Genomic DNA, 20,410 nt, shown 5'->3' on the forward strand with positions numbered 1-20,410 from the left:
CCCCGCCCATTGGCGGGCGCGCAGAGGCCGCGCCGCTTCGCCCGCCCACCGCGGCTCAGAGCCCCCCGCCCGTGCCCCGAGGCTCGGCCCGGCCCGGCCCGGCACAGCCCCCCCCGGCTCGGCTTGGCCTGGCCCGGCCTGGCACAGCACAGCCTCCGCAGCTCGGCCCGCACCCGGCCCACCACAGCCCCCGCGGGCCGGCCCGGCCCACCACAGCCTCCGCGGGCCGGCCCGGCACAGCACAGCCTCCGCGGGCCGGCCCGGCACAGCACAGCCCCGCGGCTCGGCCCGCACCCGGCACAGCACAGCCCCCTCCCGACCCCCACAGAGCCCCTCGCGGGTCGGAGCCGTCCGCCGGCCGCGCTCGGACGGGCTGGGAAGTGTAAATTAAGGACCAGTGACTCTCGGCGCAGTGCACAGTGTACGTGTGTCACGGCCGGGGCTTCTGCCTCTCCCGGGAGAACTGACGGTACAGGTACTTAATTACCGTCTGTCACACTGGCTACCTGCCACTCCGGACGTCAGGCGTTTGCCACGGCCTCCATTGCCAGCTACCTCTTTTGAGAAAGCTACCCTGAAGCACAGGCTGGCAAGAGAAGCGTACTGAAAGGCTCTGAGTACCTTTCCCACTCATAACAATGACCTAATCCCTCAGGTACTTTGACTCATTTCTTCCCCTTCTTCCTTCCAGCTTTCTTCCTTTGCTTCCTTCTTTGCCATTTGCCAGCTGCCTCCCAACTCAGCTGATTTGCCTTCTTGACTCCCACCACCCAACATTCCACCTTCACTCCTCGTTTTAGCCTCTGCTGACTGCTGTCCTCAGTCTTTTCACACCTAACTCCAGCACCACTCTCCAGCCCTCTCCTCTGTTCCTCAGCAGCTGTCTACTCTAGCATTTTTCTTCACATCTCTGCAGCACACAAATAAAAGCCTTTCTAAAATTACTACTCTAGTACCTTGTCATTCCATAATGTCTTAACTCCAGATGTTGAAAACAACAATGATGGTCAGGTATAGAAGAAGATACAATGGATTCAAAAACTAGGGGCTTTCTTTCAATGTACTTAAAAATTTCCATTTGCCTTTTTATTTATCTGAGGGTCACAGAGCAGAGCTGGCAAGGCTCATATGACACTTGGGATAAGACAGCTCTCATTAGACAGCTCTCACTCTACTTAGCACCAAAGGCTTTAGTAAAAATCCCCAGCAAACACCATTTACTGTCATGATACAGAAAACATCAGGGTAACATTGATCAAACACAAAAGAATATCAAACACTTCTTTAAAGACATATTAATTTTAAAAGAGACCATTTCCATGTAAGAAGGGAAAACAGCCTCATCTAGGTCTCAGGTCAGATTTTCTTGTACAAGAATGGCTGAAATGGGTGCAGAAGCTGGTATTTGGGCTGATGTCCATTTGTGCCCTACAGGAGGGCACTTCCCAGCATGACTGCTCTTTTTATACCTCTCCATTAGCACTGAGTATTCACATCTACTGCAGCCTGTAAAAGGAAAACTCTCATCCATTTATTTTCACTTTGAGGCATGCCTGAGCATACTGAGCATGAAGTTTTAAAGGTTCACATGAGGGCAAGCATGGCTGCCAACACTCCTTCCTTAAAACTGCATAAGAAGGAAATTCTCAAATCTCTACGTAAGTACCAAGAAACACCTCCTTCTCCATGAACTCCATAACTTTATCTTCTCTGCTCCATACACAAGTTTTTGCCTGTAATCAGCATATTTGGAGAAAGAACTGTACACAATCATGAAACCAGAGAATTATACGTAACTGATGTTGTGAACAGCACTGGCTAAAGATAAAAAACAAAGTCTTCCACCTATCACAAAGGAGAAGTTGCAGCGTCCTCACTGCCCTGGAGGTTCTCCCCTCACTCCATGACTCTACCGAAGATGCAGTTGCAAGTAACAAAAGCAGTTCAGGTTCCATAATTCAGTCAAGCACATCACTTGTGGGGTGATCATGGAACATGGAGTTCAAACTTTATTTCACATTAAGGCCAAAAATTATCAATCTTTTCTGTTCCAAATACATTATTTCTTTGTGAAAATCTCTACCACTTCATCAAAATGATGTGAAGTCTCCAATTCTAAAACATACCCTTAAAGCTTTTAAAAATTAAGCAAGACTAGCCTATCATAATGTTGGCAAGGACCCACCAGAAAAAAATAAGATTGCTGCTTGCAAGTAGACAAATTCTGATGGAAAAAAAGTTTAACCCTTCTGTGTACAACCAGGCATGATTATACCAAAAGCCTTACACAGATTTCACTATCTGAAAAGCTGGGTTTTAGCAAAAGCAGAAAGGCAAAAAAACAGGATAGAAGAAAGGATAAATTCTAGGCAACTGTTTCTGTCCACATATATAGCAACAGAAGGTCATGGTTTTAGAAATAGTATTCCCCATGTCAGTGCTCTCACTGAGACTCTACAAACCATACATACTCACTCCTCTCTCCCCCTCCCCCCCAATGCCCCTGTGGCAGGATAGAGACAAGAATTGGAGATACAAAGCATAAAGATCACAGGTTTAGATAAGAATAATTTACTGGAAACAAGATTAAAAATTAACAATAACAGCGCTAATAATAAAAGAGGGTACAAAAAAAAACCTATTCGCATCTGAGTTCTCATATCCCTGAGAATACCTGATTACTCCCTCCACCAACCTGAAAGAGACCCTTTCCCCCATCCCCAGAAAGCTACATGAGGTGGACCTTCGCTTCCTAGCCATGCCCCCTTCTGGCTACTGCAAAATTTACCACTGGCCAGAACCAGGATACATATCAAAGGTGAACACTGTCCACTTCAAACAGTGATGGTCAAATCCCTTGCAACTCAGTCTCTAGATCCTGTACAGACTATTCACAAGCAATAGCTTCCCACATTCCATGACCTGTAGATCCAAACATAACTTCATCTTGGCTTTCTGTGCACAATTACATGCACACACAGTCCTGCCAATCAGTCTTGTTGTTTGTAGCATGGGCTTGAAAGCAAGGAGACTTTAGTAATTATTTTTCTGGAATACTTGCTGGACACATGCATATTAAGACAGAGACTTCGAGACTACAGAGACTTCGACAAAGGTATGAAAATGAAGAGAGGAGCTGTAAGAAGTCCAGCATCATCCCACAACAACCTTAGATAAATTATATGCTTCATAAAGCAAAGCAGAGGCCTTATCCTTTAAGAGCCAAACATGTAAATGGTGGTGAGGACTTTTGCAATGCCTGTCAATAAACGACATAGCTTCCAAAGTGGTGCCTGTAGTTTGTGACTTTCCATGGCACAGAAATGCCTGATTTCAAAGCACAGACCTCAAGGGAGAGTGAGGTTTTGCAAGCTTATTAGTATTACAGAGGACATCTAAGAGGACATCTTCCCTCCGAATTTAGTGAGCTGAACCAGCTCAATGAAGGACATCCCAGGACCAGCCCCAATACAAGGGATACAGATGGAATGAAGGGTCAGGCAGAGAGGCAGGGGCAGCAGGACCACTTATTTTTCAGCAGCTGTCACTAAAATTGAAGCCTCTTTCACTATCAATACTGATAATGCCGCTTGTCCTTTACAAACATGGCATCAAGAGATGTATTTTGCCATGTCCCATAAGCCACTGCAATTTACTTACCTCTGTCATGTAGAACTGGACAAAAAAACCTGACTAATAAATATGATGAGGTCTTAAAAATATGAAAACCCCAAATTATACAGAACAGATCTATGTCATACTGATAAATGCATAGTTGACAATTAGCTGTAATTTTCTTGCAACAAAATGTTATTGGCATATTCAGCAACTTTCCTTCAGTATTCAACTAAAACAGAATTCTGCAGCTGTGAAAAAGAAATAAAATAACAAAGTTAAGAACCTGCAAGTATGTTCTTAACAGCATTTACTGCTTAAGTTGTCCTCTATACAGCCACTTGCAAAACAACAAGCAGCTTGCAACTTCATCTCTTAGGAGATGCTTTACTATAGAACTTGGGTGACAACTTTTATTTATCACAAAGAGTTACATAAGCTAGCATGTAACAAAACAAGTGATAAGGATCATTAAGTTTTCCCTTTTATATTCACTTGAAATCAAGAAAACATCGTATCACTCAAGTCAAAAAGCAGAAAAGCTTGCTTTGAAGAAGATTACAATTGCAAAAGCAAACTTAAAAAAAGCATCCTTAGCAAAGTCTCATTGGATATATGAGAAAAAAAATTCAAAATGTCAACATTTCCTTCAGTAATTAACAGCAATAAAAATACTTCTCCAGTAACTTTTTAATTGTGTAACTCTGATTACTGATTTTAAGTACCACCATAAAATGCTACTTGGGAAGTTGAAAGTGCATGTTTAAAACCACAATGCCGTAACAATACTAAATCAATATTTTGCACATAATATTCCAATGCAAAAGTTATCTAATCTACCATCTTCATGCTGAAGGAAAATTACATTAATAAACACTGGAATTTTTCAAAACATAAGAAAATCTTCAGAAGTCACTGCCCAAAAGCATTACAGAATGCTCAAGTCTCATCAAATTTATAGGACAATGTACACTGAATGCAGGTCACCAGCAACAATACAGAAAATAAGGAGTTCATTAGTAATACTAAGACTAGTTAAATCTTAAAAGCATAGGCCTCATACTGAAAAAGACGAGTAAATTTGTGAACCAGGAAATAAACCAGGTCACCTTGAGGCACCTTCTCTCTTTTTGTGGGCTAGGAAGATTATGAAATCACATCTTTTAGCAACAAAGAAATGCTTCTCACTTCATCAACATCTTAGAAGTACAATACATCAGAACTGAGCTAACATATCCCTTGAGAGAAGTTTGTTTTGGTTTAGTTGAGTTTATTTAGTCAGATAATTATTATCCAATGACTAACAAAGGAACTGGTGAAGTCGCTCATTCAATTATTGCTATTTTCAAAGTGTCTTGAAATAGCTGGAAGTTATTACAGTGGCTGAACAAAGCTGTCATGCCATAACACTCCCTGAAAAGGACAAACAGGATATCAGCTGCTTCCAGTACTGAGTTCAGGTATGGTAGCTTACTTAGTATGACATGAGACAGTTTGCCCAAAAGGTGTTTCAAGTGCGATTTCAAGTCTGGTCAATAACCATCTCAGCTGACTATGTATCAAGAAATTTGTAAAATAATCCACCTGTCTCCTAACAATATTGTAATAAGTTCACTACACAACAGAAAAAATTTATGCATAAGGGACACATTAAAACTCACCTAGAGATTTGAAAAGGTAACTGCACATTAAACATTCCTAGTAGATCATACAGGGTTATGTTTTTCATCTAACACAAGTAAAACTGCTATCAATGAGCTAGAAAAAAATATGATACCCTTTCTAGCAAAAAAGACATAAGACGTAAGTAACCACATGAACAGGTTAAGTTATCATTGGACAAAGCAGCCTTATTTGCATTACAACCTTGCTAGCCATCAAGTCATACCAAAGGACAAAACCACCCCCCAGTCATAATATACATATATATGGCAGAATCTGGAAGGCAGGTATCAGGCAAACTATTTAGGTACTATCATGGATAAATAGCCAAATAAGAGTTTTTTATGTGAGGTATAGATAAAAGAATAAATGCCCCTCAGTTCTACAAGCAGGAAAATCTCTCATGTGACCAAGGAGATGATGTTACTGAGCACTGAATGGCTCAATGCAGCTAGTTGTGGCATTTCCCAAAGGCTGCAAAAAAGATATCAGGAATTCAAGAAAAAAAAATTAAAATCTGAAATATAGTCTACAGCTTGAAAAAATATATTTATTTCACTTGGTCAAGTCTGTTGGAGAACCTTCGTCATTCAGTATGCATTTCCACAACAGAAAGAGATTATAATGAGGAATCAAGAGTGTAAGAACAGCAAATTCTGCCATGTCCTCCCCTCACATACAGAATTATGGGTTCAGACTGCAAGAGGCAGGCAGAAAAGCAGTTTCAAATTATTTTCTCTTATGCATTGTAACACAGGGATTTTCCATCACTGTAAATACTGTATGTTATATGCCTTTCTAACTAAAAAAATAATCACACTTCAAACAAGCATTAGAGGATGGATAAAAAAGCCCTAAGCGGTAGATGAAGTCTACAACCTCTTTTATAAAGGTTGTCAAACTAAAAGACCTCACTGGTATATTTAGAGCTTAAGATGTACAAATTAATTATTATCACGACAGTTAATTACAATAATTGAACTTATGCTCCCCCTAGTGGTTGATGTTGATGCTTATTACCCGCTAGTGACTGCACAGGATTTTCGCTGGGATTCAGTGTAAAAATAAGTTAAAGAAATCACAGTACAAAAGAATATTTTGTGGGTGTACAATATATGTCTGCCAAGCTCCCAAGTTTTCTTAGCTATGTTTATAAATACACATAAACATTATTACTCTAACCAGTTTTGAAGTAATGTGCAAAATATTTTTAAAAATTCTCCCACTGATCTAGTTTATTATAGATCATCTAACATAAACACATTTAGGAAAAGCAATAGCCCCAGCATCTCCCTCCATTTCTGAAAGGTTCTAAAATTATGCACAATATATTTGGAAGTTGAAGATATTGTCAATCATCTGCATGAGGCATCAAAATTCATATCAGGCAACACTATTTTTAATCCAGCATTTTGCTGTCTGTAGTGGGATGAGCCAACCATGCTAACAGCTATGCTGCCTGTTTACTCTTGCCTAGAGAACTCTCCTTCTGAGTTTATTTAGCAAGCCAGCTAATGAGAAAATGTAGAAGAACCATCTCCCATTTTTATCACTGAATTTTCATTCATCTTGGCAAGCAGAGCAGCATTACTAAATTTCAAAAGTGTTCCTTTACATGGTAAGCAAGTCAGAAAACATCTAATAAATATGCTGTAATTTTCCATGATTTTCATGATGCTTGAACCTTGGTTTCATTACCACAAATGCCAGGGGTGGGGAGACGAATACTGTATTAAAAAGTATTAGTATTATTCCATCCTACTTTGATTGTTCAAGTATCTTTTTGCCAGCACTTAAGAGCATCCCAAGAGGATCACAGCATCTTTTCAAGTCGTTAATTAATGATTTTTGTGGCTGCAGTACCACTGTGTATGATGTGAAGGCACCATGTTATCTGACAGATAGGTAAAAAGTCATAATGAAGTTTTCCATGGTTCTGGGCACTCATGTGAAACAATCACCACTTAAGACTTATTTCATTGCACTGGTTTAGACCACTCTACACACTTAGATGTTCTCCTGACATCACACACATCCAGCCATATTTTACCAAGCATCTTTTTAAGTCAACAGCAACAGCCTACGTGGCAAATGGCATTATTAAAGGTCAAGGTGCAATTCCTAAGTATTTCTTAAGAAAACATGGACACAATCATTCTTCTAAAACAGTTACGTACTTAGCTATTGCCACCCATTCCGGATCACAGCTGCAGTCAATTAAGCTGCATTTTTTGAGAAAAAAAAATACTTATTAATTCAAATGTAGAAAATCCTTTTTTTTTTAACGGAAAAGCTTTTTTTGGTTTTTCCACTGGAAAGTTAAAATTTTGTCTCTGATATTTTGAAATAAAATAAATCTGTATAAATCAGACTTAGAGCACACAATCTTTTTTTACCTTTTAAAGATGAAAATATTCATGCATGACTTCTCTTTATTACAGGAAGCAGAGTACATAAAATAGTTTGAAACATACATTAAAAAAAAATACTATTCAGCCCTTGTAAGTTTATCTGGTTTTGTTTCATGTTCATAAATTTCTAATTGTGGAAAACAGAGTCCAAAACCCACAATCTTCAAAAGGCAGTTAAGTGGAGCATATTATTTTGCCACCACAGCTTTTTGCTTTGAAGACTCTCAAACAACATACTCCTCCGACAGAAATGCTACCCTTTATACAGAGCTATTTTCTCATGTTCAGCTCTTCCCTGGGACATCCCAGTGCCATACTCACAGATCTGAGTAACAAGACTTCAGTGATTCTCAATTTTTAGTCAAATAAACAAGGAAAAGAAATCAAACTCAAGTTTTCTTTGATAGCTTTTAATCCTGATAGGTTTGGGGAAGACGTCATCATAAGCTGTAACTTTACTCATTCTTAAAACACCTCTTGGGGTACGGGGGCGCTTTCATGGAGGTCAGCACAGCGAAGTTCTCAAGTCTGTCACTCAAAGTCTAAACAAATCTACTCCTGTGATACTGAATTGGAAAGCATTTTTTCAATATAAATGCTGAGTTTAGTGAGAGAGAAAACTTCATCTGCTGTAATATTTACATGATGAATTTTCTAAATGAGTCACCCAATTAGCAGGTCTCTCAGAGCAAGGACATTACAGGCTCTTCCCCAGAACTGGCAAGTACTCTGTTTGCCTCCTGTATTTTAAATACAAAATTTTCTTTGAATCATTATTTAAATGACAGTGAATAAAAACCAGGTGCCAAGAATTCAGAGCTTTGCAATACATATACACCCAAGCATTTCCTGAGCCTTCCCTGCACTCATCTGGCTTCATGCTTCAGTTAATCCATGTGATGGATCTGTTGTCAGCATAACGATGTGAGATGGAGCACCCCATGTAGTGCAAGCTGGCAAATTGGAACTCAGGTCCACAAGAAGTTGAAAGGGAAAACATTATCTTTAAAAGAATATTATGTGGACTGCCCATTAATGCTACCCTTGGTATTTCAATGACCTGACTACACAGCACTGCAAGTTTATAATATCCTTAAATCACTTTACAGGTCACCCTTAATGCTCTCCTCCTCAAAAGGCTAAATAATAAACAATCATAGGTGTGCGTCAGCACACACCTCTGGTTTAAATCTGAATTTCTGAACAACCATAATTACACTCAGCACATACTCTTTTGTCTGTGGGGTTTACTAAACAGTTAACTATCAGACACACAGATGATACAGTCCCCAAACAGACCACGGGAAGCAGTAGAATTAACTACACAGAAAGAAGGGAACTTTACAAAAACAAAATTAAAAGCAAGTATCTAGAATTGCAAGAGTAGTAAAGATTATTTTAGTTAGTTGTACTTAAAAAAACATGACAGAAAATTCTCAAAATTAAGGACAAAATACTAAAAATTACCTCATGGCTAAGGTGCCTCAGGGACTAAGACCTGGTGTCACCTAGTTATTTAATCTGTTTGCTCTTCAGTTCTCCACCTGTAAAGCAAAGATATTTCTACTTCTTGGGAATGCAGTGAAGATAATTCCAGAAACACCTCCATCAAATGTTCAGATATTAAAAAAAAAGGAGGAAAGACAGAAGTAGACAGTAATAGTGAGATCTTCTTTGGGCTGACCACTCTGCAGATTCAGAGGTACTGAATGATTTCTACAATTCCTGTCTCCCTATATGGCAAAGACCATATATGCATAAGTTGAAAGGGATTCAGATGAGTCAAGAAATGACCTTAAATCTCTCTGATATGCACATCAGGAAGAGACAGGGAGGACACCATGGTGAGTCACAGAATTTCACCCTCCACTTCCTAAGACAGGCAATCACATTTTGGTTTATTTTTGTTGGACTAAGAGTGCACATCAGCTCTAACAAGGAAGCTCGAGCCAGCACCTGAATTGTTACCAAGACTGTCAAAACTATGTAAACCAAGAAGCAGATGATCAGTACAACCCACATAAGCTGTTTTAGGCCTCCAGCATTCTGAAAAACTCTATTATAGTAGAAATGAGGTGATAAACCGCTCAGCTGTCAAGTAACAGTTCAAACCACTAAGTACCCTAATTTCTCTGACACCAGACAACCTTATTATTCCATTATAAATAACAGAATAATAATTGTATGTAAGTTTGCAGAAATATTAATATCCTGATACGAAAGAGACTTGTAAGCACTTACCACTAAAATATACACTCTCCCTATACTAGCAATAAAAATAATCCAAACCTATCTCAAAACCCCTTCGCCATTCAATCAGCCTTTCCTTTGACCATCTCCCGTCACATCTGGACATGATTTACCATGAATTTTAATGAGCCTGAGTTATGAAAATGTATTATGGTTTGTTTCTTTTAAATCATCACACTCATTTATCTCAGTACTTTGCCTTTCGTTTGGTAGAGGGCTTGGATCTTTTTAAAATTATGCAAAAATTCTATTCTGCAAAATTTAGTAATAACCATGCTTAATGCTGACAAAGGATTATCTCAGCCTATTCTACATTCTGTTGTTCCTCAGCATCCACACTTGCACACTTCTACATACTCACAAGAGGAGCAGAGTTCATCGGTCCAGTGGCAGACTGCATGGGGAGAGCCTAAATATTCTCTTGGCAAAGAAACAGTAGTATGAAGCTAAAGGTGAAGGAGGAACATACCAGGCTGCTCATAATGAAATACTGGCTTCAGATGACAAATATGTACACCAGCACTTGCCATCATCCCCTTCTCTCAGGTACTACAACAACTTTTAGAAATATTTCTAGGTTTTATCAGTTGGGGAAGTGACACAGCACTTACAGCCTTCCCAAAGTCAACATCATGTGCTCCTACATACTCACCAACAAAACTACAGCAACCAGTCTATAACTTCTAAAACATAACAAGAACTCTGTCCAGTGTTGTGGCTGTACTTCACAGTCCCACAGACATGTCTTTTACAGTATTTTTGTTGTGTGAAAGTTTAGGCTTGTTTCTGTCACCATTTACTTTTTTATCAATTTGCAAAATTGCCTTTGTAGCCAAGCAGTATCATGTCATCTCCCAAGAACCCCTCTTAGAGCAATAGGGGTTTGCATCCAAGAAGTCCTTTTGGAGCAAACCCTTCTTTCCTCTTTCAAGGTACACATTTAGGCTGTAAGACACACTAATGGTTTGCTAGGTAACCCTGAAGCTCTAACCTCCCACCATTTTGCTCTGCTGAAGTGTTACTGTGCTCGAGCTGCTAACTGCAAACCGCCTTCTCTTTTACAGCCCAACCAGTTTTGGTGGTCTCTTTCTGAAGCGCAGAAAAAGTAGCTTACATCACTCCTGGCATGAACAAAGGGTGTGCCATGATTCTGCTCTAAGACAGCAACTCTTATTCTACAAAAACACTTAACAGGTCTGGGTCATTCCCTCTCAGTCTGTAATATTAAGAGGCAGTTTGACACAGAGTGCCCTGTGGATTTGAGCATCAGACTGCTCTAGGACAAGCTCAGCACATCATCCTGCTTATCAAAGCCACATGTGACAACATACACCCAAGATATACAGAATCATATGAAAATGACATTATTGCCACACTACACAGGGAATGGCTACCACAAACTGACAAACACACTAGTGTGTGAAAGCTGGATTACCAGGAGATATTCAAGTTCCAATATCAGGTTCCTCAATGCTTTCTGCTTCCCATCACTATGTTCTAGCCCAGGAGGACCTTCCAATACTTTCTAAGAAAAGTGGTGTCCCAGCAGTAGGTGGAAATGCTTCCTCAGAGATGCTCAGGACTACCTTCACTCTGCACACTTACAAGAGCTCAGCTGTATCTCATCTCATACCAGGGATGGAGAAACTGTGATAGCTGATCAGTCTGTGTCCCCAAACCATGCCATGAGGTATCCCTCTCCCACAACATCCAGGGAAATTGCTCTGCTGTTACTAGCTATGAGACTATTTGCTGAACAGCTCTTCTGATTAGGAGCACTGGCCTTCCCTATGCTAACCACTGACACATCTCATGGATAAAAAGCAAAGTAGCCACAGCTGGCATCAGGGAAAGAACTGTAAAGTCTCAAATACAGCAGTTTAGTGACATTCTCCAGTCTTTTACAGCTGCAAGGTTTTGCCTCTAGAAACCTACAAATGTACTTTCTTTCTGAAATGGTTAGTTGCAAGCAAGAGTAGAAACAAGATCTTTGAAAAACAAAAGGACTGAGAAGATTTCTACTTCTGGGGGGCACAGTCTCATGCTTTTTCATTCCTATTTACCACTTTCTTTCTACAACATTCATTTTTAAAAGGTTTTCAGAACTCTACAGCTGTGAATCTATCACTTCTGTAATACTCAAGAATAAGCAATTACCAAAGCAAAATACCCTAAGGGATCACCAACTTTCAGTGCAAAGCAATTCAGCCAGCACAGCAGTGGAAACAAGTTGTGTTGTGTACAACACTGTAGTGGTTTGGAAAGACAAGTGTCTGCTAAGGAAGGCAGAAACCTCCCCTGAAATGGAAAATGTAAACCCCCTCCCTCCGAATTGTTATAAATTTGAAATTAAGGGGGGCTCTCAGGCAAAAATATGGGAGCAGGAATAATAGTTCTTTATTAGGGAAGAAAATAAAAAGCTAAAATAATCAATGCAGTAAACTAAAACAACACTGACATAGTCAGAACACAACCTGACACCCTGGTCAGGGTGTTGGTAACAGTCCAGTTGGAATGGTGGCTGCAGTCCTCCTGGAGTGTCAGGTCTGGTTCTGTTGGAGCAGTGATCCTGTAGAAGGGTGTAGTCTTCCTCTGAAGATCCAATGGAAGAGGTAGCTGTTCCTCTGGGAAATCCAGGGGAGAAGCCATGCTGGTGTTCCAGAACCTCCAGATTGTATCTGGGTAGCAATGCTTGGCTCCTCCCTCTGGGCAAAGCATCTCACGATGGGATGTTATAGTTCTTCTTCTTATCAGTCATGCAGTGACATTCAATAGCCTGTTATCAGCAGATGTCTCCTGGAGGGAGGACTGGGTATGGAAGGGATAAGGAAAACTGCCCACTTAAAAGAAAATGGCAAATAGAATACAATTTGCTTGGCAATCCAGGACAAACAGAGATAATGAAGCCACTGCAGGGACAGCAGTGTGTTTCCAACATACACCTTCTTCTGCATTCCTCACTTAAAATCTTTGAGAGTCTCAAAGCATTTCCTCTGCTGGAGCGGTGTGTTGTAGGGAAGGCTGATGCACACAGCGCTGCTTTCTGTTCTGCATCTATTTTTATCAAGGTGAGATAAAATGATGCAGATGCAACATAATGCTGCAGCGTTGGCACGCAGCAAGGTTAAGAATTTCCATCTCAAGAATATAGCTGCAGGATTTTTTTCTCTGGGATCTCATACAAGGACCAGCTGAAATTTGTCACTGTACTGCAAAAAGACTGCAGAATTTGTGATTTTTGGTGGAATTACCTCAGGAAATATTTCTGCTGAAAGTGTACCACTGATATCACTATCATCATCCGTATCAAAATTTTCAAAGAAAAATATAGGACAATTGGCAGGTTAACCTAGCAGTTTCTCTGTATCTGCAAGAACTGACTGGCAAGAGATTACAGAAAGTCACATTTTGGACAGTAAGTGGACCTTGAATTCAAGATGTACTAAATGCATTCTTATCAAATCAGATTAGGTCAATTTTGAAGCCATACTACAGAAGTTTGAATTGTAGACGCAGGCTGAGAGCAGCACATTTCAGTCATTACTAACAAATATGTCACCTGACAGGCAAAGCGAAGACATAACAGGAACAGTCACACAGCGACTTATGATGGCTGCTAGCAGGTAACTTGCCTGTAGTATGCAACTCTGTAGTATGACAGCACAGGAAGAGAGCAGACTGTCCATCTTCCAGTACATTTCAAGACACACCTTAAGAGTTATTTTCATATGTGGAATGCAGATCAATTGTTCAAATTGTAACCACCTCCTTGAACTGCAGTGATTTCCTAAAACCACAGCATGCAGTACTCAACTCACCTAGTCTCTGTGTGGCCCCAACAGAACTCCCTGTCATACTCCCTCCATTCCAACAATTTCGGATTTAGGTGTAGTATATTTTTTGTAAGTATTAACAACTTATGCTGTGAGGCTTTTTTAATTAAAAATGTGGGGGGGAAAAATCTACAGAGTAATGTCAGGCTTTGATCTCAAAATGAGGCTATACCAGATCATTTGTGTTAGAACCTGTATGTTTAAGACCAAAAACATTCATAGATTAGCCAATGAATACTTCACTAAGTAAGCTGAGCAGCTTACTTAAGGTAAAAGTAAGCATTATTATGAGGGAATATCTCAGTGGAAAATACTTCTACAGTATTTTAATTCTCTGTTTTAGGAAGCAGTAAAGCAATTCAAGAAATCTCCATTCAGGTAATTTCTATGACTGCATAACTTTCAAACTTGTAAGACATATTTTCAAGCAGTATTTTGAATAAAAAATAAAAACTGTCTTCAGATTGCGCATTCCCCTGTTACAGCACAACTCCAAAATTACTCTAATTTTCAAATTCAAATTCATGTTACCTTCTCAAATGCACAGAAGGACTAGTATACTAAATTCAAAATTCAACATTCAATGGTAAACATAAAATGCAACCCAAAAGGCCAAAAGATTTAATAAAACTAGCACACAAGTACTTTGGGAGGATTTTTATGAGAGTTGAGGGAGAGGAGATCAACAAACTGGCATTTAAAATGATTCAGATGAGCTCTGTGTCTGTAGCTTTCGGTCTACCAGTAAAATAACTGTCACAAAGAACTTCCTTGCTTTCTTAAGATGTACCTTATACATGAACTAAAAAAAACCAAACCAAACAAACAAAACAAAAACGAAACACACACACCAACCCCTCCCCCCAAAAACAAAACAAAACAAAACAGAACACCCCCCCCCAAAAAAAAAAAAAAAACCAAACAAAACAACAAAACCACCCAAACCCACAGGATTAAAGCAAAGATCTCTATTTTTGGTAAGCTTTCTAGAATTCTGTCGTCTGTCCCTATAAACTAGACAGAAGTTCCTGTTCCATGCTCTACTTGATCTAAAAAATATATACCTAAATCTTCCTGCAGAACAATATCAAGTAGTACAAGCCCCAAATTAAATTGAAAAAGTTATGTGGATAAGACAAAGCCACATAGAAGAATTAAATTTGTCCTGGGAGCTTTTAAAAATGTAATCCGTATCTTCATTATATAAGAAAACTAAGTTTTATGCTCCAGAAGCTTTACAAAACATCATCATAACAATACAGCCTTACTCTCCCTGACTTTGCATCAGTGGGGGGGCAAGTAAAATTTCACCTTCTTTAGCACCCCCTCAAAAAACCCCACATGGAATCAGAAATTCACATCCCTATAGCCCTCTTGGATGAAAATGAATAGTGAAGAACCTCAAGGGGACCCCATGCTCACTGACGACAACTTTGCAGCTCCTGCAGTTCTCAGCTGAACCCTCATTTACACTGGTGCAATGCCATTACATACCAATATGTTTATGTACGTGTAGCAGACTAGCACTCAACAAGAAACTGATGACTCACAAGCAAAAATCTTCTCCTCCGCTGTGACTCCAGAGAGCTCAGAAAACAGAAAACTTTGTAAAGTATTTCAAAAGCTGAAGCTATAATAGCACACTTGAGCACACAAGAGATGACATCTACTGAGTAAGGGGCTGCTTTTATTTAACCAATCCTCAAAACTCACTTCTACATCACAAAAAACTTAAACATGCAATGAAATTGTTTTTCGCTTTCCATTTTCAAGTTCCAATGGAAACAGCTCTCCCTCTGACCTGTCATAAGTTTTAATATGGGAAAAATGGGAAAGAGTTGAGGAAAGTGTTTTAGAAGGTTAATTACATAGACACAAAAAGAGTTAAGAGAAAAGAAAGGACATAAAAATAACTTCAGAGCAGATAGACTACTCTTGGAGGAGAAAGCCAAAGATTAATTTATTTCACCTTGAGGAACTCGTGCTTCTTGGCTGATGTTCATGAATATTAATCAGATTACCTTGAGAGATGAAACAGCAGGTTTTCCTAATTTTAAAGAAAAATCTGAGAAAGAAATTGAGCCAAGTGATTCTTTAACTCATCCACATCAGCCATTCCCAAGAACTTTCCCTTTCAGGGTAACAAATCAACAAATCAACAGCTTCATCTTTCAGCATAACCTTAAGGTCAATGTAGTTTGTACTGGTATCAGAAAGCAAAGGTGGTAATAAACTTTAAAGAAAAATGTCTGCTTGGGTGTGGAGGTTATGTCACTCAGGAAAGGAGAGAAAGGAGGTATCCTCTGATGTGTACTCCTCACATGTCTTTTATAAAACCTTATGAATCTATGAAGTAGCAGCTCCATAGTAAAATTACATAGAATTTAAACTACTCTCAGACCAGAAGAGTCCAAATTTAACAGCTAACTCCTCTACGACAATTTTCCTCTACCTTGAGAGAATCATGTCATGTCTCTGCACAAGTCCCTCCTCCAGCAGAGAGTGAGTACTAGTCCTTCTTTTTCTGCAGTATTCCCTGTCTACACAGACTGTATGCTTACACCAGATTTAATCATTAACCAGCATGTATAACAGCTGTCACCTTGGCTGTTGCTCGGGTCTGAGTGGGCAGCTACTGCTGCCAAAGGCAGCGGAGTGCCAGTCCAAGTACACACTGCCGCTGCGTCCCCCCGTGCTGAAAAGTGCTCCCCCACTCGCTCCTCGCTCCTAACAAAGGCCTGCTCTCACTCACCGTGGAGATTCAGCCTGGTGCAGCCACACGATCACAAGCTAATGGAGAAGAGGGCAAGAACGTGATCATGGCAGCAGGGTCAAGGACCGAATGGGCAGGGCCTCTGTCCTCAGTCTGGCTGTTCAAGACCCTGAGGTAGTTCTGCCCCAGCAGCCCCACGGCCACCCCAAGAGACCCAGCCCAGCCAGCCCACACAGGCAGCAGAACACACCAACACTGGCCACACCACTTTCCTCCTGAAACACAGGAATATTGCTAAGTTTAAAATATGTAATGTAAAAACCAAATAGCAAACTAAATTCCTACTGTCCATTATATCTTTCATATGTGTGTATGTGCCCCACATGACCACACAGAGCCAGAAAACATTTAAAAGCTCTTTAAAAATGCTCACTTTCAGAACAATAAAGAAATCACTAGAACTAGAAACTTTACTGTTCATTTTTCAACAGAAGCCATCCATTTCATTGATGATTTCATAATACATTGATGATTTCATAATATGACCAATACAGTTGCTGGAAAGTAGCAATTTTAAGCCTTCTGTCTTTATCTGATTCTGAGATGCAGAATGTCATGCGGGGAGAAAAGGGGATGCAGACAGAACTGAAAGAATAGGAGCACACTGACTTTTTATTTCTGTATTCAACAATTTGGTATATAAATTTAGACAGCTTAAATAAAGTTTCTTATAAAATTTATTAATTGAATTTTTATTTGTATAAAATTATATTTTAAAGTCTCATACTAATTCTCCCTTCGTAATAATTCCTCATTCATATTATAGATTCTGGTTACATTTAAAGAAAATGTCAACAAGTGTCAACATTTTTTGGTAACTTCTAGATATAAAAACTTAATGCTAAATATGTGAAAGTGGCCAAGCTATATGTGACACTGACATTTGTTTTTCTTTCAATTCGGTGCCATAGGATGAGGTTTAATCCATGCCAGTTATACTTCTAATTGCTGCTCTTGGTAATGCATTCCTAATCATTTGACAGCATGACCCTATGTAAAATGCAGTGTTTACAGTGACATCCTCACAAGCTTCCCAAAAAAGTGAAAGGTTGAATAAAAAGATTTTTTTGTGGACAATCGTCATTCTGTACTCTTCAAGTTCAAATGCATATTTTTTTAATTTACTATTGCAATTTTCTTTATCACTTTTACTAGAAGCCACCACAACTTAGCACAGCACTTAGTGCTTCCTCCTGGTCTTTTTCAAATACTTTCCCACTCCACTCTCAATTACTGTGACAAAGGACTTAAAATTATCCATCGAAAATAAAAACACTACAGTTATGTTAGAAGCATGAGGATCCTTAATATCTCAGTAGCTGTGCTCAGTTATTTACATCATCTCTCTTTCCTTGCAAATATGCTGCTTATAATTATTACTACTAGAACTGCACATACTTTTCCCCCAAACAGCAGTTGGAAATTTTCAGGTGACTCACACCAAAGATAAAAATGTAATGGAAAATGTGTGCCTATCTTCCTGAGATCTGAAACACCACTTCATCCCCCACCCTCTCTCAGAAGTAAAGAATAGATAGCTCTGCACTACCAGCAGGCAGGTATTCCCATTCACAGGATGTTACTGTTTATTTCAAAAATATCTTCATCATCTAGCTGCCAAGAAGCTCCCTTTAGACTACTACTGTATGTGACAAATGTTATAAGCAGAACTTCAAGAAAAACAACCGCTCAAGGAGCAGCTGTGCAAGTCAAAGGCCATGAGTGAGATGAGCGAGCATGTTAGCGAGAGAGAGAGAGAAATACCTCAGGAAAACCCTATCCATTCATTCTGGTGAGGCCTGCATGTTAACATTCCTGAATATAAGCAGAAGTAGTGCCACTGAAGTAATTCCTCTCCTCCCACATAAGGGAGTACTCTGAGCTAATGGAAATGCTAATTATTTATTTAGCCTAAAAACCAACACATTTCATCTTTCCACTATGCTAGGTCAAGCTTAATAGTAACTAATAACTGAAACATTTGATGTTCAATACACCCGCAGCTCTCCAGCTACAGATGAATTCAGCACTCTGTTTCAGATTTAATCAGACTTTAAACATTTCCAGTGCAGGGAAAAAGTAACCATTCTGGCAGCCTTACATGAATTTCAGGACAAAAGAACAGAAGAAAAATCCCTATGAACTTAGACATTTTCCAGCCATATCAGGGGATGAGGCTTCACATTAAGCACTATCAATAATTTCTACTCTATTTCTTCAAAAAGTATCTGAAAAGTCTCCTCCCAACATCCTCCATCACAGGATTAAAAGCTCCAACTTGGCACTGCTGGGAGTCTCTGCCACTCAGAGGTGTAAACAAGGTCTGAGCTCTAAAAACACCGAGGGCTTTGTCTATCTCACAGATTGCACAGCAGCACATCCACACATCTGCAGAGGCCATTCAGCAAGTCATCCAGGTCATACAAAATATAAAATTTGTATACAGCTTTTTGATTCCACAAAAGTGAAATTTTGAAAAAGAGCACATCCTTCATCACAAAGGGAAGTGATTTTTCTGGCTGTATAAAATAAAGACCCAATTAGAAAATGCTGATTTCACTAAGCATTCTATACCAGCTGATGATTTTTCTGATAATTTATCAAACAAACATCACGTTTTCACTGAGGAAAAAAAGTGTATTTATTTAAATCATACTGAAAAATGCACAAATAAGGGATTTTCATACCATGTCTTCCCTAACAAAACAGAATATATAAAGAACTGTGATATTTCTTCAGAAACACATATCAAGTCTTTAGGTTATTGCTCCATTTTTCAGTGTCATGTGAACCCTTGATAGAAGAGCTCTCACCTATTAATTTGGTTTAAACTTTAAAGTATACTGAAGCAGGTTAATGCACCAAAGCAACCTCACCTCTGCCACACAATGTTCAAAGTCATACCAAAAAAAGCACAAATATACTTTATTATGTAATTTAAGAAAGTGGTAGTTCTTATTCCTACAGAAACAAGTGAGACCTCTGACCAAAATTAGAAGTGGTTTGGTTTTGGTTTTTTTAATCCATGAGGCATTGATGACTTATTAGTAACTCATTTTAAAAACTACCTTCCCTATGGAGCAGAATCTCAATGACTGACACCAATGAGATCCCTGACTAGCAACTTCCTGCTCTAAAAAGAAAAGGAAGGACAAAAAGTTTTCTGTATCAGAAACATTCATCAATTACTATTTATTATAATTTTACGTGACAGGAAGGATTACAAAGTATTTTTTATCACTTAATGATTTTCTGACCTCATGAAGATAACTACCTTTCTGCCAAGTGCCAAAAAAAATTATTCTTATGAACAAACATGGGAGTTGAAGAAAAAAGAGAGTGAAAAGGATGTTGTATGTGGCTGTTTGAGTTTATCTAGAACATTACTGAAATAGAAGTGAATCCTCCTGAATTGAAGAAATTCTCCTAGTCCTGAGGACAAAACAGTCCTACCACTTACTGAATATGATTTTGTGTTCTTCTGAATCACTCAATTTACTAAGCACACTACTAGCCCTCACTTAAGCAAAAAATAACTATGTTTCATGAATCACTCTCATTTCTGAATACATCTTTAACTTCTCACATAACAGAACACAATCTGAAGTATGATCACAGGAAGCAAACTATAAAATTTCAGATACACTCCTAAGCAGTCAAAGCAACACAGAATTACACATTGCCATCTTGAGTCTATGTACTAGGTCTCAAAATACAGATTATCCTGGGTTTTTTCCATAAAATACCTACCTTCAGAACAGCAGCTGGTCAAGTAAAACGTATTTTGGCAGAGACATACTTAATTTTATTTTTCAATTTTCCTTTTGCAATATGTTTTGATCATTAGGTTTTGGATGCAGAAGAAA

General features: G+C 39.1%; 1 protein-coding gene across 7 annotated transcripts in view; it reads right to left on the reverse strand.

Moving 5' to 3' along the window:
- MAST4 (microtubule associated serine/threonine kinase family member 4) overlaps positions 1–20,410 on the reverse strand; it is a 281,672-nt gene that overhangs the window by 105,801 nt on the left and 155,461 nt on the right. The window contains exon 1 of one of the 7 annotated variants that reach the window (XM_059836516.1): positions 9,156–9,195. The exons of the other annotated variants lie outside the window; for them this stretch is intronic. Coding sequence (XP_059692499.1) covers positions 9,156–9,160 — 5 coding nt within the window. The 5' untranslated portion in view covers positions 9,161–9,195. Of the gene's footprint in view, positions 1–9,155; positions 9,196–20,410 lie in introns of those variants that run through there. 7 annotated transcript variants of the gene reach the window in all.

The sequence above is a fragment of the Haemorhous mexicanus genome, chromosome Z (assembly GCF_027477595.1).
Source record: "Haemorhous mexicanus isolate bHaeMex1 chromosome Z, bHaeMex1.pri, whole genome shotgun sequence".
In the NCBI taxonomy this organism is placed as follows: Eukaryota; Metazoa; Chordata; class Aves; order Passeriformes; family Fringillidae; genus Haemorhous; species Haemorhous mexicanus.